At 40.8% G+C, this 18,973-nt stretch overlaps 1 protein-coding gene across 1 annotated transcript; it reads right to left on the reverse strand.

Annotated features, from left to right (window-relative positions):
- Nucleotides 1-8,259: 8,259 nt before the first annotated feature.
- LOC146702897 (uncharacterized) lies at nucleotides 8,260-18,792 on the reverse strand. Its single transcript, XM_085467304.1, has 3 exons — nucleotides 16,888-18,792; nucleotides 13,094-14,623; nucleotides 8,260-10,831 (listed from the first exon to the last, which is right to left on the reverse strand). The coding sequence occupies exons 1-3, from the start codon at nucleotides 18,407-18,409 to the stop codon at nucleotides 9,300-9,302; spliced, it is 4,584 nt and encodes a 1,527-aa protein (XP_085323430.1). The 5' UTR covers nucleotides 18,410-18,792; the 3' UTR covers nucleotides 8,260-9,299.
- Nucleotides 18,793-18,973: the final 181 nt, after the last annotated feature.

Below are 18,973 nucleotides of genomic sequence, written 5' to 3' on the forward strand. Positions count from 1 at the left end.
ATGCTTGTTTCCTATTCCTGTTCAAAGTAATACTCTGCGCACGCAGCCAGTGAGAAAACGTCTAACGCTAGACCCGCCCCCGGGAGTCAAGCTGCTTGCATCTAATGTCTCTCAGTTACATAGTAAACAAAGCTTGCAAGGAATCAGGAATCCAGCATCATTACTAAACATCTAACAGGTGCCAAAAAAAAGAGCAACATTGAGCTGTTAACACTTCACAGCCTGCTCGTTAAACAGACAGTAGGGATCCAGTAGGACTGGACACAACATCAAGCCTCTTGGCTTCTGGTTTGATAACTTCACTCATTTAAAAAAAGAAAAATGCTGTAACACATCAGTGTGACATGTTTGCTTTCATCCTGCATCAAATTAAAACACAGAGAATATGTGTACTAGGTTTTTTTAAGGTGATCTTTTTATTTTTCAACAGCTTATTACTAATTACGGATTTTGGGGAATACTAAAAATCATGACACATCAGGAAAAAAAAATCTTATAAAGGACGTGAAGCGATGTCACTGATGTTGTCACTGCTGATGTGACGCTATACCTTGTTTATGGTAGTACCTGAACTGCCATAAAGTTATGTTAACGCTGTGCTTTAGATTACAGCCAGGAGTGTGGCAGAGGAGGAATTTTGCACTTTCATATAAAATCCACTTTTGGACTAAGTAGATCAGTTAATGGCTGGACTATGGAGGAGAAGTTTTTGCAGAAGTTCCTGTAATAACCTACCATTCCCAGGAATCTGCACAGTTCAAGTCCTTTATTTAGGTGTGGGATATTCATTAATCGCCACCACTTTGGCGCTAAGGGGCCGCACCTGACCACATCCCACTTCCCTGCTCAAGTATGTTACAGTGGCCTTGGCAAATTCACACTTTGTCAGGTTGAGTGTCAGCGCTTATTAATCTTGAAATCTGCATGACACACTGGCAGACAGAAAAGACCATTCGGTGAAAATATCAATTCTGGGGATCTGGAACATGGAAAGTAGAATATCTAAACAACATTATTGGTGTGTTTTGCCTCAGTGTTATTGATATTTATATGCTTATATTTTCACAATTGCAAAATCTCACTGTGGATGTAAGAGCCAAATTGTGGATATTTTGCATCCACTTTATTGTGTAATATTTTAATTGATTGTATTTGATGGCTTAGGCCCCAGGAAGACTAGCAACCACTGTTGTGGAAGCTAATGGAGTTCCTTATAAATAAGCAGACAAATAAACACTATTCTAATCTTATATTACATTCTTAGCAAATTTACAGCAAATGAAACAAAGCACAAAGTCACAGTTGTTTTTTTTTTATTTAATTTTTTATTTTAATTTGTGGTTTGACGCTGTTTCTTAACTCAAAATGTCCTGTTGTAATTGGACATTTTGAGATAAGAAACAGCGCCAAGCCCCAACAACACTTCCCTCATGGTGCTTTATATTGTCAGGTGAAGACCCTACAATAATGCACAAAAACTAACCCCCTAGAGCAAGCACATTGGCGACAGTGGGAAGGAAAAACTCACTTTTAAAAGAGAGAAACCTCCGGCAGAACCAGGCTCTGAGATGGGGGTGGCCATCTGCCTCGGCCAGTTAGTGATGAGGGAAGGAAGTTGGGGTTTTAAAATGTAATTTAGGTTGCTGAATTAAAAGAACATTTGACGCCAGTTTAAGAGTTTTGTAACAGAATCACGTGCACGTTTCAGTTCGATTTTAGCGTGCACATGAGAAAACCCTCAAGATGACATTTTGGCTCCTCAGCTTGGCATGTTTTTTGAATATGCTGACGACCGCTTCGTCAACCACTGGGTTGCTTGACCTCATTAACAGTATTGGAGAAGGCCACTTTTCACGGAGATCATTGGCTACTTTCAGGCCGAGTTGTTCAATGTTTTCCATGGACATTTTGTAGCTTTTGGACAAAATTTTGTTCCAGATCTTGTGGGAAAGCCTCTGTACAATAAACTCTGATGTTCCTGCATTCCATGTAGCTGCCTCATTTTCTCCCTTCATAGCGTGCATTACCAGATCTTTGGTGACATTTTTCACAGCCTCCTGGTACTCTTCCCTGTGTTTAGAGACACTAAGTACTCTTGTTGGTAATGCCAACAGGTGTTTGGTGAAGGTTGGGACAGTAATACTATCAAGCTGTTCCCTCAGATTGAAAATCAGATATTTTCCCTTGCAGTTGTGTCTTTTGCAAAGATCCTTGAGAATGGCCTTGTCTATGTTTTTCAGCCATTTGGGGGATAGATCCAAATGTTTCAGCTCAATTTCAGGCCAAATTTTTTCCATCAGGCGATCGCTGATGCAGTCAGCAGTGAGGCGCTCTGTGAAGAGCTTGTATTTAGTGGAGACTTGTTCTATGGCCTGTGAAACCACCAACTCAATCACTTTGTTGACACACAACTTTTCCCCACTCAGACAATCAGATGAGGACGACTCTGGGGTTGCCGTCTCCTGTGTTTCAGTCTGAGACTCTACTAATTCTTTTCTCTGCGTGTCCAGTTCTGTCTGCATTTCTGGTATGTTTGTCTCTGCCTGACTTTCTTTAATCTCGCTGGAGTCCTCACTCTGTGGCTGCAGAGCTTTCTTGTCCTCCTCCAGTTCTTTCTCTTCTTTCTCTGCATCCTGACATTTTGTGATGGCCTCTTTGACTTCTTCTTTTGTGTCCTTCACCACTTTCTGTTCTTCCAGGAGTTTCTTATTTTGTTCCTCCAGGACTTTTTTCTCCTGCTCCAGATTCTCTCTCAGTGTTTGTTCTTTCCACAGAGCATTCCACATAGTTTCTTTCAGATCTCTTTCATGTTTCTGGAGCTGCGTGAACTTGGCAGACAGAGTGTCCTTCTCCTGTTTCAGCATCAGGATTTCGTTGTCCCTCTGCTGAAGCTGCTCTTTCAGACAGTTCATCTCAAGGTCAAGGTTGCTGACCTTTTCCTGATCTGAACACGTCTGTTGCTCTTTTTCTTTGGTGGCGCTGCTCACCTGCGGTTTGCGCGACACTGATTCGTCAGTGACTCCTGCAGCTTGGTTCTCATACAGCTCCAGCTTGGTGCGCATGTTTGAAATTTGAGTCATCATCTGTTTGATTTGCTGTCTGGCTCTACTTTCACCCTCTTTTAAAAGTTTGTTTTCAGTCAGAGAGTTTTGCAAGGCTTTCCTAACCAGCATGAGGTTGTCGAGTGCACTCTTTGGCAGAGTGAAGACAAATTCTGGTTTTCCTTCCTGATTGCTCATTTTTGATATTTAACTTTGAAACAAATTTAGCGTGTTACACTAAATAAGATATTCAGATGTGAGTTCGATAATCAAATGTGAATCAGGGTTTGAAGTTGGCTGTAGCAGAACAAAAGTTCGTCTAGTGAATCGCTCGTGACTGTAAGTAAGAAACGTGCTTGACCAGTGTGCTGTTTCACCCCTATTTATAGAATTTTGGTGACTGTGATGTCATGGCCTCATTCTCTTTGCTTTGATGTTTGAAAATAGGTCCCGCCCATTGAAAATAGGTCCCGCCCACAGGCTCTCAGAATTTGTCAGTTAAATTCATACATTAATTTGAAATATGTTTTTGTTTATTTTTAAATTTTAATTCATCCCTCTTCTAAATTTAACCTAAGCCCATTTTCAGAGCGCTGCGTGTTCATCACAGCCATAAATATGTTAGAAATGAAGAGATTTCACTGTGTTCAAGTACCAGATTTAGTGCTAATTTTATTCAGTCATCCAGTGTTTGTTTAGCTTGTTCAAATGTTTCAGGTGCTGTAGAACATCTGATTAGTATTGTTCATTAATGCTTGTTTCCTATTCCTGTTCAAAGTAATACTCTGCGCACGCAGCCAGTGAGAAAACGTCTAACGCTAGACCCGCCCCCGGGAGTCAAGCTGCTTGCATCTAATGTCTCTCAGTTACATAGTAAACAAAGCTTGCAAGGAATCAGGAATCCAGCATCATTACTAAACATCTAACAGGTGCCAAAAAAAAGAGCAACATTGAGCTGTTAACACTTCACAGCCTGCTCGTTAAACAGACAGTAGGGATCCAGTAGGACTGGACACAACATCAAGCCTCTTGGCTTCTGGTTTGATAACTTCACTCATTTAAAAAAAGAAAAATGCTGTAACACATCAGTGTGACATGTTTGCTTTCATCCTGCATCAAATTAAAACACAGAGAATATGTGTACTAGGTTTTTTTAAGGTGATCTTTTTATTTTTCAACAGCTTATTACTAATTACGGATTTTGGGGAATACTAAAAATCATGACACATCAGGAAAAAAAAATCTTATAAAGGACGTGAAGCGATGTCACTGATGTTGTCACTGCTGATGTGACGCTATACCTTGTTTATGGTAGTACCTGAACTGCCATAAAGTTATGTTAACGCTGTGCTTTAGATTACAGCCAGGAGTGTGGCAGAGGAGGAATTTTGCACTTTCATATAAAATCCACTTTTGGACTAAGTAGATCAGTTAATGGCTGGACTATGGAGGAGAAGTTTTTGCAGAAGTTCCTGTAATAACCTACCATTCCCAGGAATCTGCACAGTTCAAGTCCTTTATTTAGGTGTGGGATATTCATTAATCGCCACCACTTTGGCGCTAAGGGGCCGCACCTGACCACGTCCCACTTCCCTGCTCAAGTATGTTACAGTGGCCTTGGCAAATTCACACTTTGTCAGGTTGAGTGTCAGCGCTTATTAATCTTGAAATCTGCATGACACACTGGCAGACAGAAAAGACCATTCGGTGAAAATATCAATTCTGGGGATCTGGAACATGGAAAGTAGAATATCTAAACAACATTATTGGTGTGTTTTGCCTCAGTGTTATTGATATTTATATGCTTATATTTTCACAATTGCAAAATCTCACTGTGGATGTAAGAGCCAAATTGTGGATATTTTGCATCCACTTTATTGTGTAATATTTTAATTGATTGTATTTGATGGCTTAGGCCCCAGGAAGACTAGCAACCACTGTTGTGGAAGCTAATGGAGTTCCTTATAAATAAGCAGACAAATAAACACTATTCTAATCTTATATTACATTCTTAGCAAATTTACAGCAAATGAAACAAAGCACAAAGTCACAGTTGTTTTTTTTAATTTAATTTTTTTATTTTAATTTGTGGTTTGACGCTGTTTCTTAACTCAAAATGTCCTGTTGTAATTGGACATTTTGAGCTAAGAAACAGCGCCAAGCCCCAACAACACTTCCCTCATGGTGCTTTATATTGTCAGGTGAAGACCCTACAATAATGCACAAAAACTAACCCCCTAGAGCAAGCACATTGGCGACAGTGGGAAGGAAAAACTCACTTTTAAAAGAGAGAAACCTCCGGCAGAACCAGGCTCTGAGATGGGGGTGGCCATCTGCCTCGGCCAGTTAGTGATGAGGGAAGGAAGTTGGGGTTTTAAAATGTAATTTAGGTTGCTGAATTAAAAGAACATTTGACGCCAGTTTAAGAGTTTTGTAACAGAATCACGTGCACGTTTCAGTTCGATTTTAGCGTGCACATGAGAAAACCCTCAAGATGACATTTTGGCTCCTCAGCTTGGCATGTTTTTTGAATATGCTGACGACCGCTTCGTCAACCACTGGGTTGCTTGACCTCATTAACAGTATTGGAGAAGGCCACTTTTCACGGAGATCATTGGCTACTTTCAGGCCGAGTTGCTCAATGTTTTCCATGGACATTTTGTAGCTTTTGGACAAAATTTTGTTCCAGATCTTGTGGGAAAGCCTCTGTACAATAAACTCTGATGTTCCTGCATTCCATGTAGCTGCCTCATTTTCTCCCTTCATAGCGTGCATTACCAGATCTTTGGTGACATTTTTCACAGCCTCCTGGTACTCTTCCCTGTGTTTAGAGACACTAAGTACTCTTGTTGGTAATGCCAACAGGTGTTTGGTGAAGGTTGGGACAGTAATACTATCAAGCTGTTCCCTCAGATTGAAAATCAGATATTTTCCCTTGCAGTTGTGTCTTTTGCAAAGATCCTTGAGAATGGCCTTGTCTATGTTTTTCAGCCATTTGGGGGATAGATCCAAATGTTTCAGCTCAATTTCAGGCCAAATTTTTTCCATCAGGCGATCGCTAATGCAGTCAGCAGTGAGGCGCTCTGTGAAGAGCTTGTATTTAGTGGAGACTTGTTCTATGGCCTGTGAAACCACCAACTCAATCACTTTGTTGACACACAACTTTTCCCCACTCAGACAATCAGATGAGGACGACTCTGGGGTTGCCGTCTCCTGTGTTTCAGTCTGAGACTCTACTAATTCTTTTCTCTGCGTGTCCAGTTCTGTCTGCATTTCTGGTATGTTTGTCTCTGCCTGACTTTCTTTAATCTCGCTGGAGTCCTCACTCTGTGGCTGCAGAGCTTTCTTGTCCTCCTCCAGTTCTTTCTCTTCTTTCTCTGCATCCTGACATTTTGTGATGGCCTCTTTGACTTCTTCTTTTGTGTCCTTCACCACTTTCTGTTCTTCCAGGAGTTTCTTATTTTGTTCCTCCAGGACTTTTTTCTCCTGCTCCAGATTCTCTCTCAGTGTTTGTTCTTTCCACAGAGCATTCCACATAGTTTCTTTCAGATCTCTTTCATGTTTCTGGAGCTGCGTGAACTTGGCAGACAGAGTGTCCTTCTCCTGTTTCAGCATCAGGATTTCGTTGTCCCTCTGCTGAAGCTGCTCTTTCAGACAGTTCATCTCAAGGTCAAGGTTGCTGACCTTTTCCTGATCTGAACACGTCTGTTGCTCTTTTTCTTTGGTGGCGCTGCTCACCTGCGGTTTGCGCGACACTGATTCGTCAGTGACTCCTGCAGCTTGGTTCTCATACAGCTCCAGCTTGGTGCGCATGTTTGAAATTTGAGTCATCATCTGTTTGATTTGCTGTCTGGCTCTACTTTCACCCTCTTTTAAAAGTTTGTTTTCAGTCAGAGAGTTTTGCAAGGCTTTCCTAACCAGCATGAGGTTGTCGAGTGCACTCTTTGGCAGAGTGAAGACAAATTCTGGTTTTCCTTCCTGATTGCTCATTTTTGATATTTAACTTTGAAACAAATTTAGCGTGTTACACTAAATAAGATATTCAGATGTGAATTCGATAATCAAATGTGAATCAGGGTTTGAAGTTGGCTGTAGCAGAACAAAAGTTCGTCTAGTGAATCGCTCGTGACTGTAAGTAAGAAACGTGCTTGACCAGTGTGCTGTTTCACCCCTATTTATAGAATTTTGGTGACTGTGATGTCATGGCCTCATTCTCTTTGCTTTGATGTTTGAAAATAGGTCCCGCCCATTGAAAATAGGTCCCGCCCACAGGCTCTCAGAATTTGTCAGTTAAATTCATACATTAATTTGAAATATGTTTTTGTTTATTTTTAAATTTTAATTCATCCCTCTTCTAAATTTAACCTAAGCCCATTTTCAGAGCGCTGCGTGTTCATCACAGCCATAAATATGTTAGAAATGAAGAGATTTCACTGTGTTCAAGTACCAGATTTAGTGCTAATTTTATTCAGTCATCCAGTGTTTGTTTAGCTTGTTCAAATGTTTCAGGTGCTGTAGAACATCTGATTAGTATTGTTCATTAATGCTTGTTTCCTATTCCTGTTCAAAGTAATACTCTGCGCACGCAGCCAGTGAGAAAACGTCTAACGCTAGACCCGCCCCCGGGAGTCAAGCTGCTTGCATCTAATGTCTCTCAGTTACATAGTAAACAAAGCTTGCAAGGAATCAGGAATCCAGCATCATTACTAAACATCTAACAGGTGCCAAAAAAAAGAGCAACATTGAGCTGTTAACACTTCACAGCCTGCTCGTTAAACAGACAGTAGGGATCCAGTAGGACTGGACACAACATCAAGCCTCTTGGCTTCTGGTTTGATAACTTCACTCATTTAAAAAAAGAAAAATGCTGTAACACATCAGTGTGACATGTTTGCTTTCATCCTGCATCAAATTAAAACACAGAGAATATGTGTACTAGGTTTTTTTAAGGTGATCTTTTTATTTTTCAACAGCTTATTACTAATTACGGATTTTGGGGAATACTAAAAATCATGACACATCAGGAAAAAAAAATCTTATAACGGACGTGAAGCGATGTCACTGATGTTGTCACTGCTGATGTGACGCTATACCTTGTTTATGGTAGTACCTGAACTGCCATAAAGTTATGTTAACGCTGTGCTTTAGATTACAGCCAGGAGTGTGGCAGAGGAGGAATTTTGCACTTTCATATAAAATCCACTTTTGGACTAAGTAGATCAGTTAATGGCTGGACTATGGAGGAGAAGTTTTTGCAGAAGTTCCTGTAATAACCTACCATTCCCAGGAATCTGCACAGTTCAAGTCCTTTATTTAGGTGTGGGATATTCATTAATCGCCACCACTTTGGCGCTAAGGGGCCGCACCTGACCACGTCCCACTTCCCTGCTCAAGTATGTTACAGTGGCCTTGGCAAATTCACACTTTGTCAGGTTGAGTGTCAGCGCTTATTAATCTTGAAATCTGCATGACACACTGGCAGACAGAAAAGACCATTCGGTGAAAATATCAATTCTGGGGATCTGGAACATGGAAAGTAGAATATCTAAACAACATTATTGGTGTGTTTTGCCTCAGTGTTATTGATATTTATATGCTTATATTTTCACAATTGCAAAATCTCACTGTGGATGTAAGAGCCAAATTGTGGATATTTTGCATCCACTTTATTGTGTAATATTTTAATTGATTGTATTTGATGGCTTAGGCCCCAGGAAGACTAGCAACCACTGTTGTGGAAGCTAATGGAGTTCCTTATAAATAAGCAGACAAATAAACACTATTCTAATCTTATATTACATTCTTAGCAAATTTACAGCAAATGAAACAAAGCACAAAGTCACAGTTGTTTTTTTTAATTTAATTTTTTTATTTTAATTTGTGGTTTGACGCTGTTTCTTAACTCAAAATGTCCTGTTGTAATTGGACATTTTGAGCTAAGAAACAGCGCCAAGCCCCAACAACACTTCCCTCATGGTGCTTTATATTGTCAGGTGAAGACCCTACAATAATGCACAAAAACTAACCCCCTAGAGCAAGCACATTGGCGACAGTGGGAAGGAAAAACTCACTTTTAAAAGAGAGAAACCTCCGGCAGAACCAGGCTCTGAGATGGGGGTGGCCATCTGCCTCGGCCAGTTAGTGATGAGGGAAGGAAGTTGGGGTTTTAAAATGTAATTTAGGTTGCTGAATTAAAAGAATATTTGACGCCAGTTTAAGAGTTTTGTAACAGAATCACGTGCACGTTTCAGTTCGATTTTAGCGTGCACATGAGAAAACCCTCAAGATGACATTTTGGCTCCTCAGCTTGGCATGTTTTTTGAATATGCTGACGACCGCTTCGTCAACCACTGGGTTGCTTGACCTCATTAACAGTATTGGAGAAGGCCACTTTTCACGGAGATCATTGGCTACTTTCAGGCCGAGTTGTTCAATGTTTTCCATGGACATTTTGTAGCTTTTGGACAAAATTTTGTTCCAGATCTTGTGGGAAAGCCTCTGTACAATAAACTCTGATGTTCCTGCATTCCATGTAGCTGCCTCATTTTCTCCCTTCATAGCGTGCATTACCAGATCTTTGGTGACCTTTTTCACAGCCTCCTGGTACTCTTCCCTGTGTTTAGAGACACTAAGTACTCTTGTTGGTAATGCCAACAGGTGTTTGGTGAAGGTTGGGACAGTAATACTATCAAGCTGTTCCCTCAGATTGAAAATCAGATATTTTCCCTTGCAGTTGTGTCTTTTGCAAAGATCCTTGAGAATGGCCTTGTCTATGTTTTTCAGCCATTTGGGGGATAGATCCAAATGTTTCAGCTCAATTTCAGGCCAAATTTTTTCCATCAGGCGATCGCTAATGCAGTCAGCAGTGAGGCGCTCTGTGAAGAGCTTGTATTTAGTGGAGACTTGTTCTATGGCCTGTGAAACCACCAACTCAATCACTTTGTTGACACACAACTTTTCCCCACTCAGACAATCAGATGAGGACGACTCTGGGGTTGCCGTCTCCTGTGTTTCAGTCTGAGACTCTACTAATTCTTTTCTCTGCGTGTCCAGTTCTGTCTGCATTTCTGGTATGTTTGTCTCTGCCTGACTTTCTTTAATCTCGCTGGAGTCCTCACTCTGTGGCTGCAGAGCTTTCTTGTCCTCCTCCAGTTCTTTCTCTTCTTTCTCTGCATCCTGACATTTTGTGATGGCCTCTTTGACTTCTTCTTTTGTGTCCTTCACCACTTTCTGTTCTTCCAGGAGTTTCTTATTTTGTTCCTCCAGGACTTTTTTCTCCTGCTCCAGATTCTCTCTCAGTGTTTGTTCTTTCCACAGAGCATTCCACATAGTTTCTTTCAGATCTCTTTCATGTTTCTGGAGCTGCGTGAACTTGGCAGACAGAGTGTCCTTCTCCTGTTTCAGCATCAGGATTTCGTTGTCCCTCTGCTGAAGCTGCTCTTTCAGACAGTTCATCTCAAGGTCAAGGTTGCTGACCTTTTCCTGATCTGAACACGTCTGTTGCTCTTTTTCTTTGGTGGCGCTGCTCACCTGCGGTTTGCGCGACACTGATTCGTCAGTGACTCCTGCAGCTTGGTTCTCATACAGCTCCAGCTTGGTGCGCATGTTTGAAATTTGAGTCATCATCTGTTTGATTTGCTGTCTGGCTCTACTTTCACCCTCTTTTAAAAGTTTGTTTTCAGTCAGAGAGTTTTGCAAGGCTTTCCTAACCAGCATGAGGTTGTCGAGTGCACTCTTTGGCAGAGTGAAGACAAATTCTGGTTTTCCTTCCTGATTGCTCATTTTTGATATTTAACTTTGAAACAAATTTAGCGTGTTACACTAAATAAGATATTCAGATGTGAATTCGATAATCAAATGTGAATCAGGGTTTGAAGTTGGCTGTAGCAGAACAAAAGTTCGTCTAGTGAATCGCTCGTGACTGTAAGTAAGAAACGTGCTTGACCAGTGTGCTGTTTCACCCCTATTTATAGAATTTTGGTGACTGTGATGTCATGGCCTCATTCTCTTTGCTTTGATGTTTGAAAATAGGTCCCGCCCATTGAAAATAGGTCCCGCCCACAGGCTCTCAGAATTTGTCAGTTAAATTCATACATTAATTTGAAATATGTTTTTGTTTATTTTTAAATTTTAATTCATCCCTCTTCTAAATTTAACCTAAGCCCATTTTCAGAGCGCTGCGTGTTCATCACAGCCATAAATATGTTAGACATGAAGAGATTTCACTGTGTTCAAGTACCAGATTTAGTGCTAATTTTATTCAGTCATCCAGTGTTTGTTTAGCTTGTTCAAATGTTTCAGGTGCTGTAGAACATCTGATTAGTATTGTTCATTAATGCTTGTTTCCTATTCCTGTTCAAAGTAATACTCTGCGCACGCAGCCAGTGAGAAAACGTCTAACGCTAGACCCGCCCCCGGGAGTCAAGCTGCTTGCATCTAATGTCTCTCAGTTACATAGTAAACAAAGCTTGCAAGGAATCAGGAATCCAGCATCATTACTAAACATCTAACAGGTGCCAAAAAAAAGAGCAACATTGAGCTGTTAACACTTCACAGCCTGCTCGTTAAACAGACAGTAGGGATCCAGTAGGACTGGACACAACATCAAGCCTCTTGGCTTCTGGTTTGATAACTTCACTCATTTAAAAAAAGAAAAATGCTGTAACACATCAGTGTGACATGTTTGCTTTCATCCTGCATCAAATTAAAACACAGAGAATATGTGTACTAGGTTTTTTTAAGGTGATCTTTTTATTTTTCAACAGCTTATTACTAATTACGGATTTTGGGGAATACTAAAAATCATGACACATCAGGAAAAAAAAATCTTATAAAGGACGTGAAGCGATGTCACTGATGTTGTCACTGCTGATGTGACGCTATACCTTGTTTATGGTAGTACCTGAACTGCCATAAAGTTATGTTAACGCTGTGCTTTAGATTACAGCCAGGAGTGTGGCAGAGGAGGAATTTTGCACTTTCATATAAAATCCACTTTTGGACTAAGTAGATCAGTTAATGGCTGGACTATGGAGGAGAAGTTTTTGCAGAAGTTCCTGTAATAACCTACCATTCCCAGGAATCTGCACAGTTCAAGTCCTTTATTTAGGTGTGGGATATTCATTAATCGCCACCACTTTGGCGCTAAGGGGCCGCACCTGACCACGTCCCACTTCCCTGCTCAAGTATGTTACAGTGGCCTTGGCAAATTCACACTTTGTCAGGTTGAGTGTCAGCGCTTATTAATCTTGAAATCTGCATGACACACTGGCAGACAGAAAAGACCATTCGGTGAAAATATCAATTCTGGGGATCTGGAACATGGAAAGTAGAATATCTAAACAACATTATTGGTGTGTTTTGCCTCAGTGTTATTGATATTTATATGCTTATATTTTCACAATTGCAAAATCTCACTGTGGATGTAAGAGCCAAATTGTGGATATTTTGCATCCACTTTATTGTGTAATATTTTAATTGATTGTATTTGATGGCTTAGGCCCCAGGAAGACTAGCAACCACTGTTGTGGAAGCTAATGGAGTTCCTTATAAATAAGCAGACAAATAAACACTATTCTAATCTTATATTACATTCTTAGCAAATTTACAGCAAATGAAACAAAGCACAAAGTCACAGTTGTTTTTTTTAATTTAATTTTTTTATTTTAATTTGTGGTTTGACGCTGTTTCTTAACTCAAAATGTCCTGTTGTAATTGGACATTTTGAGCTAAGAAACAGCGCCAAGCCCCAACAACACTTCCCTCATGGTGCTTTATATTGTCAGGTGAAGACCCTACAATAATGCACAAAAACTAACCCCCTAGAGCAAGCACATTGGCGACAGTGGGAAGGAAAAACTCACTTTTAAAAGAGAGAAACCTCCGGCAGAACCAGGCTCTGAGATGGGGGTGGCCATCTGCCTCGGCCAGTTAGTGATGAGGGAAGGAAGTTGGGGTTTTAAAATGTAATTTAGGTTGCTGAATTAAAAGAATATTTGACGCCAGTTTAAGAGTTTTGTAACAGAATCACGTGCACGTTTCAGTTCGATTTTAGCGTGCACATGAGAAAACCCTCAAGATGACATTTTGGCTCCTCAGCTTGGCATGTTTTTTGAATATGCTGACGACCGCTTCGTCAACCACTGGGTTGCTTGACCTCATTAACAGTATTGGAGAAGGCCACTTTTCACGGAGATCATTGGCTACTTTCAGGCCGAGTTGTTCAATGTTTTCCATGGACATTTTGTAGCTTTTGGACAAAATTTTGTTCCAGATCTTGTGGGAAAGCCTCTGTACAATAAACTCTGATGTTCCTGCATTCCATGTAGCTGCCTCATTTTCTCCCTTCATAGCGTGCATTACCAGATCTTTGGTGACCTTTTTCACAGCCTCCTGGTACTCTTCCCTGTGTTTAGAGACACTAAGTACTCTTGTTGGTAATGCCAACAGGTGTTTGGTGAAGGTTGGGACAGTAATACTATCAAGCTGTTCCCTCAGATTGAAAATCAGATATTTTCCCTTGCAGTTGTGTCTTTTGCAAAGATCCTTGAGAATGGCCTTGTCTATGTTTTTCAGCCATTTGGGGGATAGATCCAAATGTTTCAGCTCAATTTCAGGCCAAATTTTTTCCATCAGGCGATCGCTAATGCAGTCAGCAGTGAGGCGCTCTGTGAAGAGCTTGTATTTAGTGGAGACTTGTTCTATGGCCTGTGAAACCACCAACTCAATCACTTTGTTGACACACAACTTTTCCCCACTCAGACAATCAGATGAGGACGACTCTGGGGTTGCCGTCTCCTGTGTTTCAGTCTGAGACTCTACTAATTCTTTTCTCTGCGTGTCCAGTTCTGTCTGCATTTCTGGTATGTTTGTCTCTGCCTGACTTTCTTTAATCTCGCTGGAGTCCTCACTCTGTGGCTGCAGAGCTTTCTTGTCCTCCTCCAGTTCTTTCTCTTCTTTCTCTGCATCCTGACATTTTGTGATGGCCTCTTTGACTTCTTCTTTTGTGTCCTTCACCACTTTCTGTTCTTCCAGGAGTTTCTTATTTTGTTCCTCCAGGACTTTTTTCTCCTGCTCCAGATTCTCTCTCAGTGTTTGTTCTTTCCACAGAGCATTCCACATAGTTTCTTTCAGATCTCTTTCATGTTTCTGGAGCTGCGTGAACTTGGCAGACAGAGTGTCCTTCTCCTGTTTCAGCATCAGGATTTCGTTGTCCCTCTGCTGAAGCTGCTCTTTCAGACAGTTCATCTCAAGGTCAAGGTTGCTGACCTTTTCCTGATCTGAACACGTCTGTTGCTCTTTTTCTTTGGTGGCGCTGCTCACCTGCGGTTTGCGCGACACTGATTCGTCAGTGACTCCTGCAGCTTGGTTCTCATACAGCTCCAGCTTGGTGCGCATGTTTGAAATTTGAGTCATCATCTGTTTGATTTGCTGTCTGGCTCTACTTTCACCCTCTTTTAAAAGTTTGTTTTCAGTCAGAGAGTTTTGCAAGGCTTTCCTAACCAGCATGAGGTTGTCGAGTGCACTCTTTGGCAGAGTGAAGACAAATTCTGGTTTTCCTTCCTGATTGCTCATTTTTGATATTTAACTTTGAAACAAATTTAGCGTGTTACACTAAATAAGATATTCAGATGTGAATTCGATAATCAAATGTGAATCAGGGTTTGAAGTTGGCTGTAGCAGAACAAAAGTTCGTCTAGTGAATCGCTCGTGACTGTAAGTAAGAAACGTGCTTGACCAGTGTGCTGTTTCACCCCTATTTATAGAATTTTGGTGACTGTGATGTCATGGCCTCATTCTCTTTGCTTTGATGTTTGAAAATAGGTCCCGCCCATTGAAAATAGGTCCCGCCCACAGGCTCTCAGAATTTGTCAGTTAAATTCATACATTAATTTGAAATATGTTTTTGTTTATTTTTAAATTTTAATTCATCCCTCTTCTAAATTTAACCTAAGCCCATTTTCAGAGCGCTGCGTGTTCATCACAGCCATAAATATGTTAGACATGAAGAGATTTCACTGTGTTCAAGTACCAGATTTAGTGCTAATTTTATTCAGTCATCCAGTGTTTGTTTAGCTTGTTCAAATGTTTCAGGTGCTGTAGAACATCTGATTAGTATTGTTCATTAATGCTTGTTTCCTATTCCTGTTCAAAGTAATACTCTGCGCACGCAGCCAGTGAGAAAACGTCTAACGCTAGACCCGCCCCCGGGAGTCAAGCTGCTTGCATCTAATGTCTCTCAGTTACATAGTAAACAAAGCTTGCAAGGAATCAGGAATCCAGCATCATTACTAAACATCTAACAGGTGCCAAAAAAAAGAGCAACATTGAGCTGTTAACACTTCACAGCCTGCTCGTTAAACAGACAGTAGGGATCCAGTAGGACTGGACACAACATCAAGCCTCTTGGCTTCTGGTTTGATAACTTCACTCATTTAAAAAAAGAAAAATGCTGTAACACATCAGTGTGACATGTTTGCTTTCATCCTGCATCAAATTAAAACACAGAGAATATGTGTACTAGGTTTTTTTAAGGTGATCTTTTTATTTTTCAACAGCTTATTACTAATTACGGATTTTGGGGAATACTAAAAATCATGACACATCAGGAAAAAAAAATCTTATAAAGGACGTGAAGCGATGTCACTGATGTTGTCACTGCTGATGTGACGCTATACCTTGTTTATGGTAGTACCTGAACTGCCATAAAGTTATGTTAACGCTGTGCTTTAGATTACAGCCAGGAGTGTGGCAGAGGAGGAATTTTGCACTTTCATATAAAATCCACTTTTGGACTAAGTAGATCAGTTAATGGCTGGACTATGGAGGAGAAGTTTTTGCAGAAGTTCCTGTAATAACCTACCATTCCCAGGAATCTGCACAGTTCAAGTCCTTTATTTAGGTGTGGGATATTCATTAATCGCCACCACTTTGGCGCTAAGGGGCCGCACCTGACCACGTCCCACTTCCCTGCTCAAGTATGTTACAGTGGCCTTGGCAAATTCACACTTTGTCAGGTTGAGTGTCAGCGCTTATTAATCTTGAAATCTGCATGACACACTGGCAGACAGAAAAGACCATTCGGTGAAAATATCAATTCTGGGGATCTGGAACATGGAAAGTAGAATATCTAAACAACATTATTGGTGTGTTTTGCCTCAGTGTTATTGATATTTATATGCTTATATTTTCACAATTGCAAAATCTCACTGTGGATGTAAGAGCCAAATTGTGGATATTTTGCATCCACTTTATTGTGTAATATTTTAATTGATTGTATTTGATGGCTTAGGCCCCAGGAAGACTAGCAACCACTGTTGTGGAAGCTAATGGAGTTCCTTATAAATAAGCAGACAAATAAACACTATTCTAATCTTATATTACATTCTTAGCAAATTTACAGCAAATGAAACAAAGCACAAAGTCACAGTTGTTGTTTTTTTAAATTTAATTTTTTATTTTAATTTGTGGTTTGACGCTGTTTCTTAACTCAAAATGTCCTGTTGTAATTGGACATTTTGAGCTAAGAAACAGCGCCAAGCCCCAACAACACTTCCCTCATGGTGCTTTATATTGTCAGGTGAAGACCCTACAATAATGCACAAAAACGAACCCCCTAGAGCAAGCACATTGGCGACAGTGGGAAGGAAAAACTCACTTTTAAAAGAGAGAAACCTCCGGCAGAACCAGGCTCTGAGATGGGGGTGGCCATCTGCCTCGGCCAGTTAGTGATGAGGGAAGGAAGTTGGGGTTTTAAAATGTAATTTAGGTTGCTGAATTAAAAGAACATTTGACGCCAGTTTAAGAGTTTTGTAACAGAATCACGTGCACGTTTCAGTTCGATTTTAGCGTGCACATGAGAAAACCCTCAAGATGACATTTTGGCTCCTCAGCTTGGCATGTTTTTTGAATATGCTGACGACCGCTTCGTCAACCACTGGGTTGCTTGACCTCATTAACAGTATTGGAGAAGGCCACTTTTCACGGAGATCATTGGCTACTTTCAGGCCGAGTTGTTCAATGTTTTCCATGGACATTTTGTAGCTTTTGGACAAAATTTTGTTCCAGATCTTGTGGGAAAGCCTCTGTACAATAAACTCTGATGTTCCTGCATTCCATGTAGCTGCCTCATTTTCTCCCTTCATAGCGTGCATTACCAGATCTTTGGTGACATTTTTCACAGCCTCCTGGTACTCTTCCCTGTGTTTAGAGACACTAAGTACTCTTGTTGGTAATGCCAACAGGTGTTTGGTGAAGGCTGGGACAGTAATACTATCAAGCTGTTCCCTCAGATTGAAAATCAGATATTTTCCCTTGCAGTTGTGTGTCTTGCAAAGATCCTTGAGAATGGCCTTGTCTATGTTTTTCAGCCATTTGGGGGATAGATCCAAATGTTTCAGCTCAATTTCAGGCCAAATTTTTTCCATCAGGCGATCGCTAATGCAGTCAGCAGTGAGGCGCTCTGTGAAGAGCTTGTATTTAGTGGAGACTTGTTCTATGGCCTGTGAAACCACCAACTCAATCACTTTGTTGACACACAACTTTTCCCCACTCAGACAATCAGATGAGGACGACTCTGGGGTTGCCGTCTCCTGTGTTTCAGTCTGAGACTCTACTAATTCTTTTCTCTGCGTGTCCAGTTCTGTCTGCATTTCTGGTATGTTTGTCTCTGCCTGACTTTCTTTAATCTCGCTGGAGTCCTCACTCTGTGGCTGCAGAGCTTTCTTGTCCTCCTCCAGTTCTTTCTCTTCTTTCTCTGCATCCTGACATTTTGTGATGGCCTCTTTGACTTCTTCTTTTGTGTCATTCACCACTTTCTGTTCTTCCAGGAGTTTCTTATTTTGTTCCTCCAGGACTTTTTTCTCCTGCTCCAGATTCTCTCTCAGTGTTTGTTCTTTCCACAGAGCATTCCACATAGTTTCTTTCAGATCTCTTTCATGTTTCTGGAGCTGCGTGAACTTGGCAGACAGAGTGTCCTTCTCCTGTTTCAGCATCAGGATTTCGTTGTCCCTCTGCTGAAGCTGCTCTTTCAGACAGTTCATCTCAAGGTCAAGGTTGCTGACCTTTTCCTGATCTGAACACGTCTGTTGCTCTTTTTCTTTGGTGGCGCTGCTCACCTGCGGTTTGTGCGACACTGATTCGTCAGTGACTCCTGCAGCTTGGTTCTCATACAGCTCCAGCTTGGTGCGCATGTTTGAAATTTGAGTCATCATCTGTTTGATTTGCTGTCTGGCTCTACTTTCACCCTCTTTTAAAAGTTTGTTTTCAGTCAGAGTGTTTTGCAAGGCTTTCCTAACCAGCATGAGGTTGTCGAGTGCACTCTTTGGCAGAGTGAAGACAAATTCTGGTTTTCCTTCCTGATTGCTCATTTTTGATATTTAACTTTGAAACAAATTTAGCGTGTTACACTAAATAAGATATTCAGATGTGAGTTCGATAATCAGATGTGAATTCGATAATCAAATGTGAATCAGGGTTTGAAGTTGGCTGTAGCAGAACAAAAGTTCGTCTAGTGAATCGCTCGTGACTGTAAGTAAGAAACGTGCTTGACCAGTGTGCTGTTTCACCCCTATTTATAGAATTTTGGTGACTGTGATGTCATGGCCTCATTCTCTTTGCTTTGATGTTTGAAAATAGGTCCCGCCCATTGAAAATAGGTCCCGCCCACAGGCTCTCAGAATTTGTCAGTTAAATTCATACATTAATTTGAAATATGTTTTTGTTTATTTTTAAATTTTAATTCATCCCTCTTCTAAATTTAACCTAAGCCCATTTTCAGAGCGCTGCGTGTTCATCACAGCCATAAATATGTTAGACATGAAGAGATTTCACTGTGTTCAAGTACCAGATTTAGTGCTAATTTTATTCAGTCATCCAGTGTTTGTTTAGCTTGTTCAAATGTTTCAGGTGCTGTAGAACATCTGATTAGTATT

This window comes from Copadichromis virginalis, linkage group LG8, assembly GCF_057382275.1.
Source record: "Copadichromis virginalis isolate Kocher_CV1m ecotype Utaka linkage group LG8, C_Virginalis_male_GT1.1, whole genome shotgun sequence".
NCBI lineage: Eukaryota > Metazoa > Chordata > Actinopteri > Cichliformes > Cichlidae > Copadichromis > Copadichromis virginalis.

Bases quoted from the DNA above. Each gene is read 5' to 3' on its own strand.
- LOC146702897 (XM_085467304.1), bottom strand. From the start codon at position 18,409: ATGAGCAATCAGGAAGGAAAACCAGAATTTGTCTTCACTCTGCCAAAG. The intron at 14,624-16,887 runs AAAATCGAACTG...TTCAAAGTTAAA, and splicing joins GGTTTTCTCATGTGCACGCT to TATCAAAAATGAGCAATCAG. The intron at 10,832-13,093 runs AAAATCGAACTG...TTCAAAGTTAAA, and splicing joins GGTTTTCTCATGTGCACGCT to TATCAAAAATGAGCAATCAG.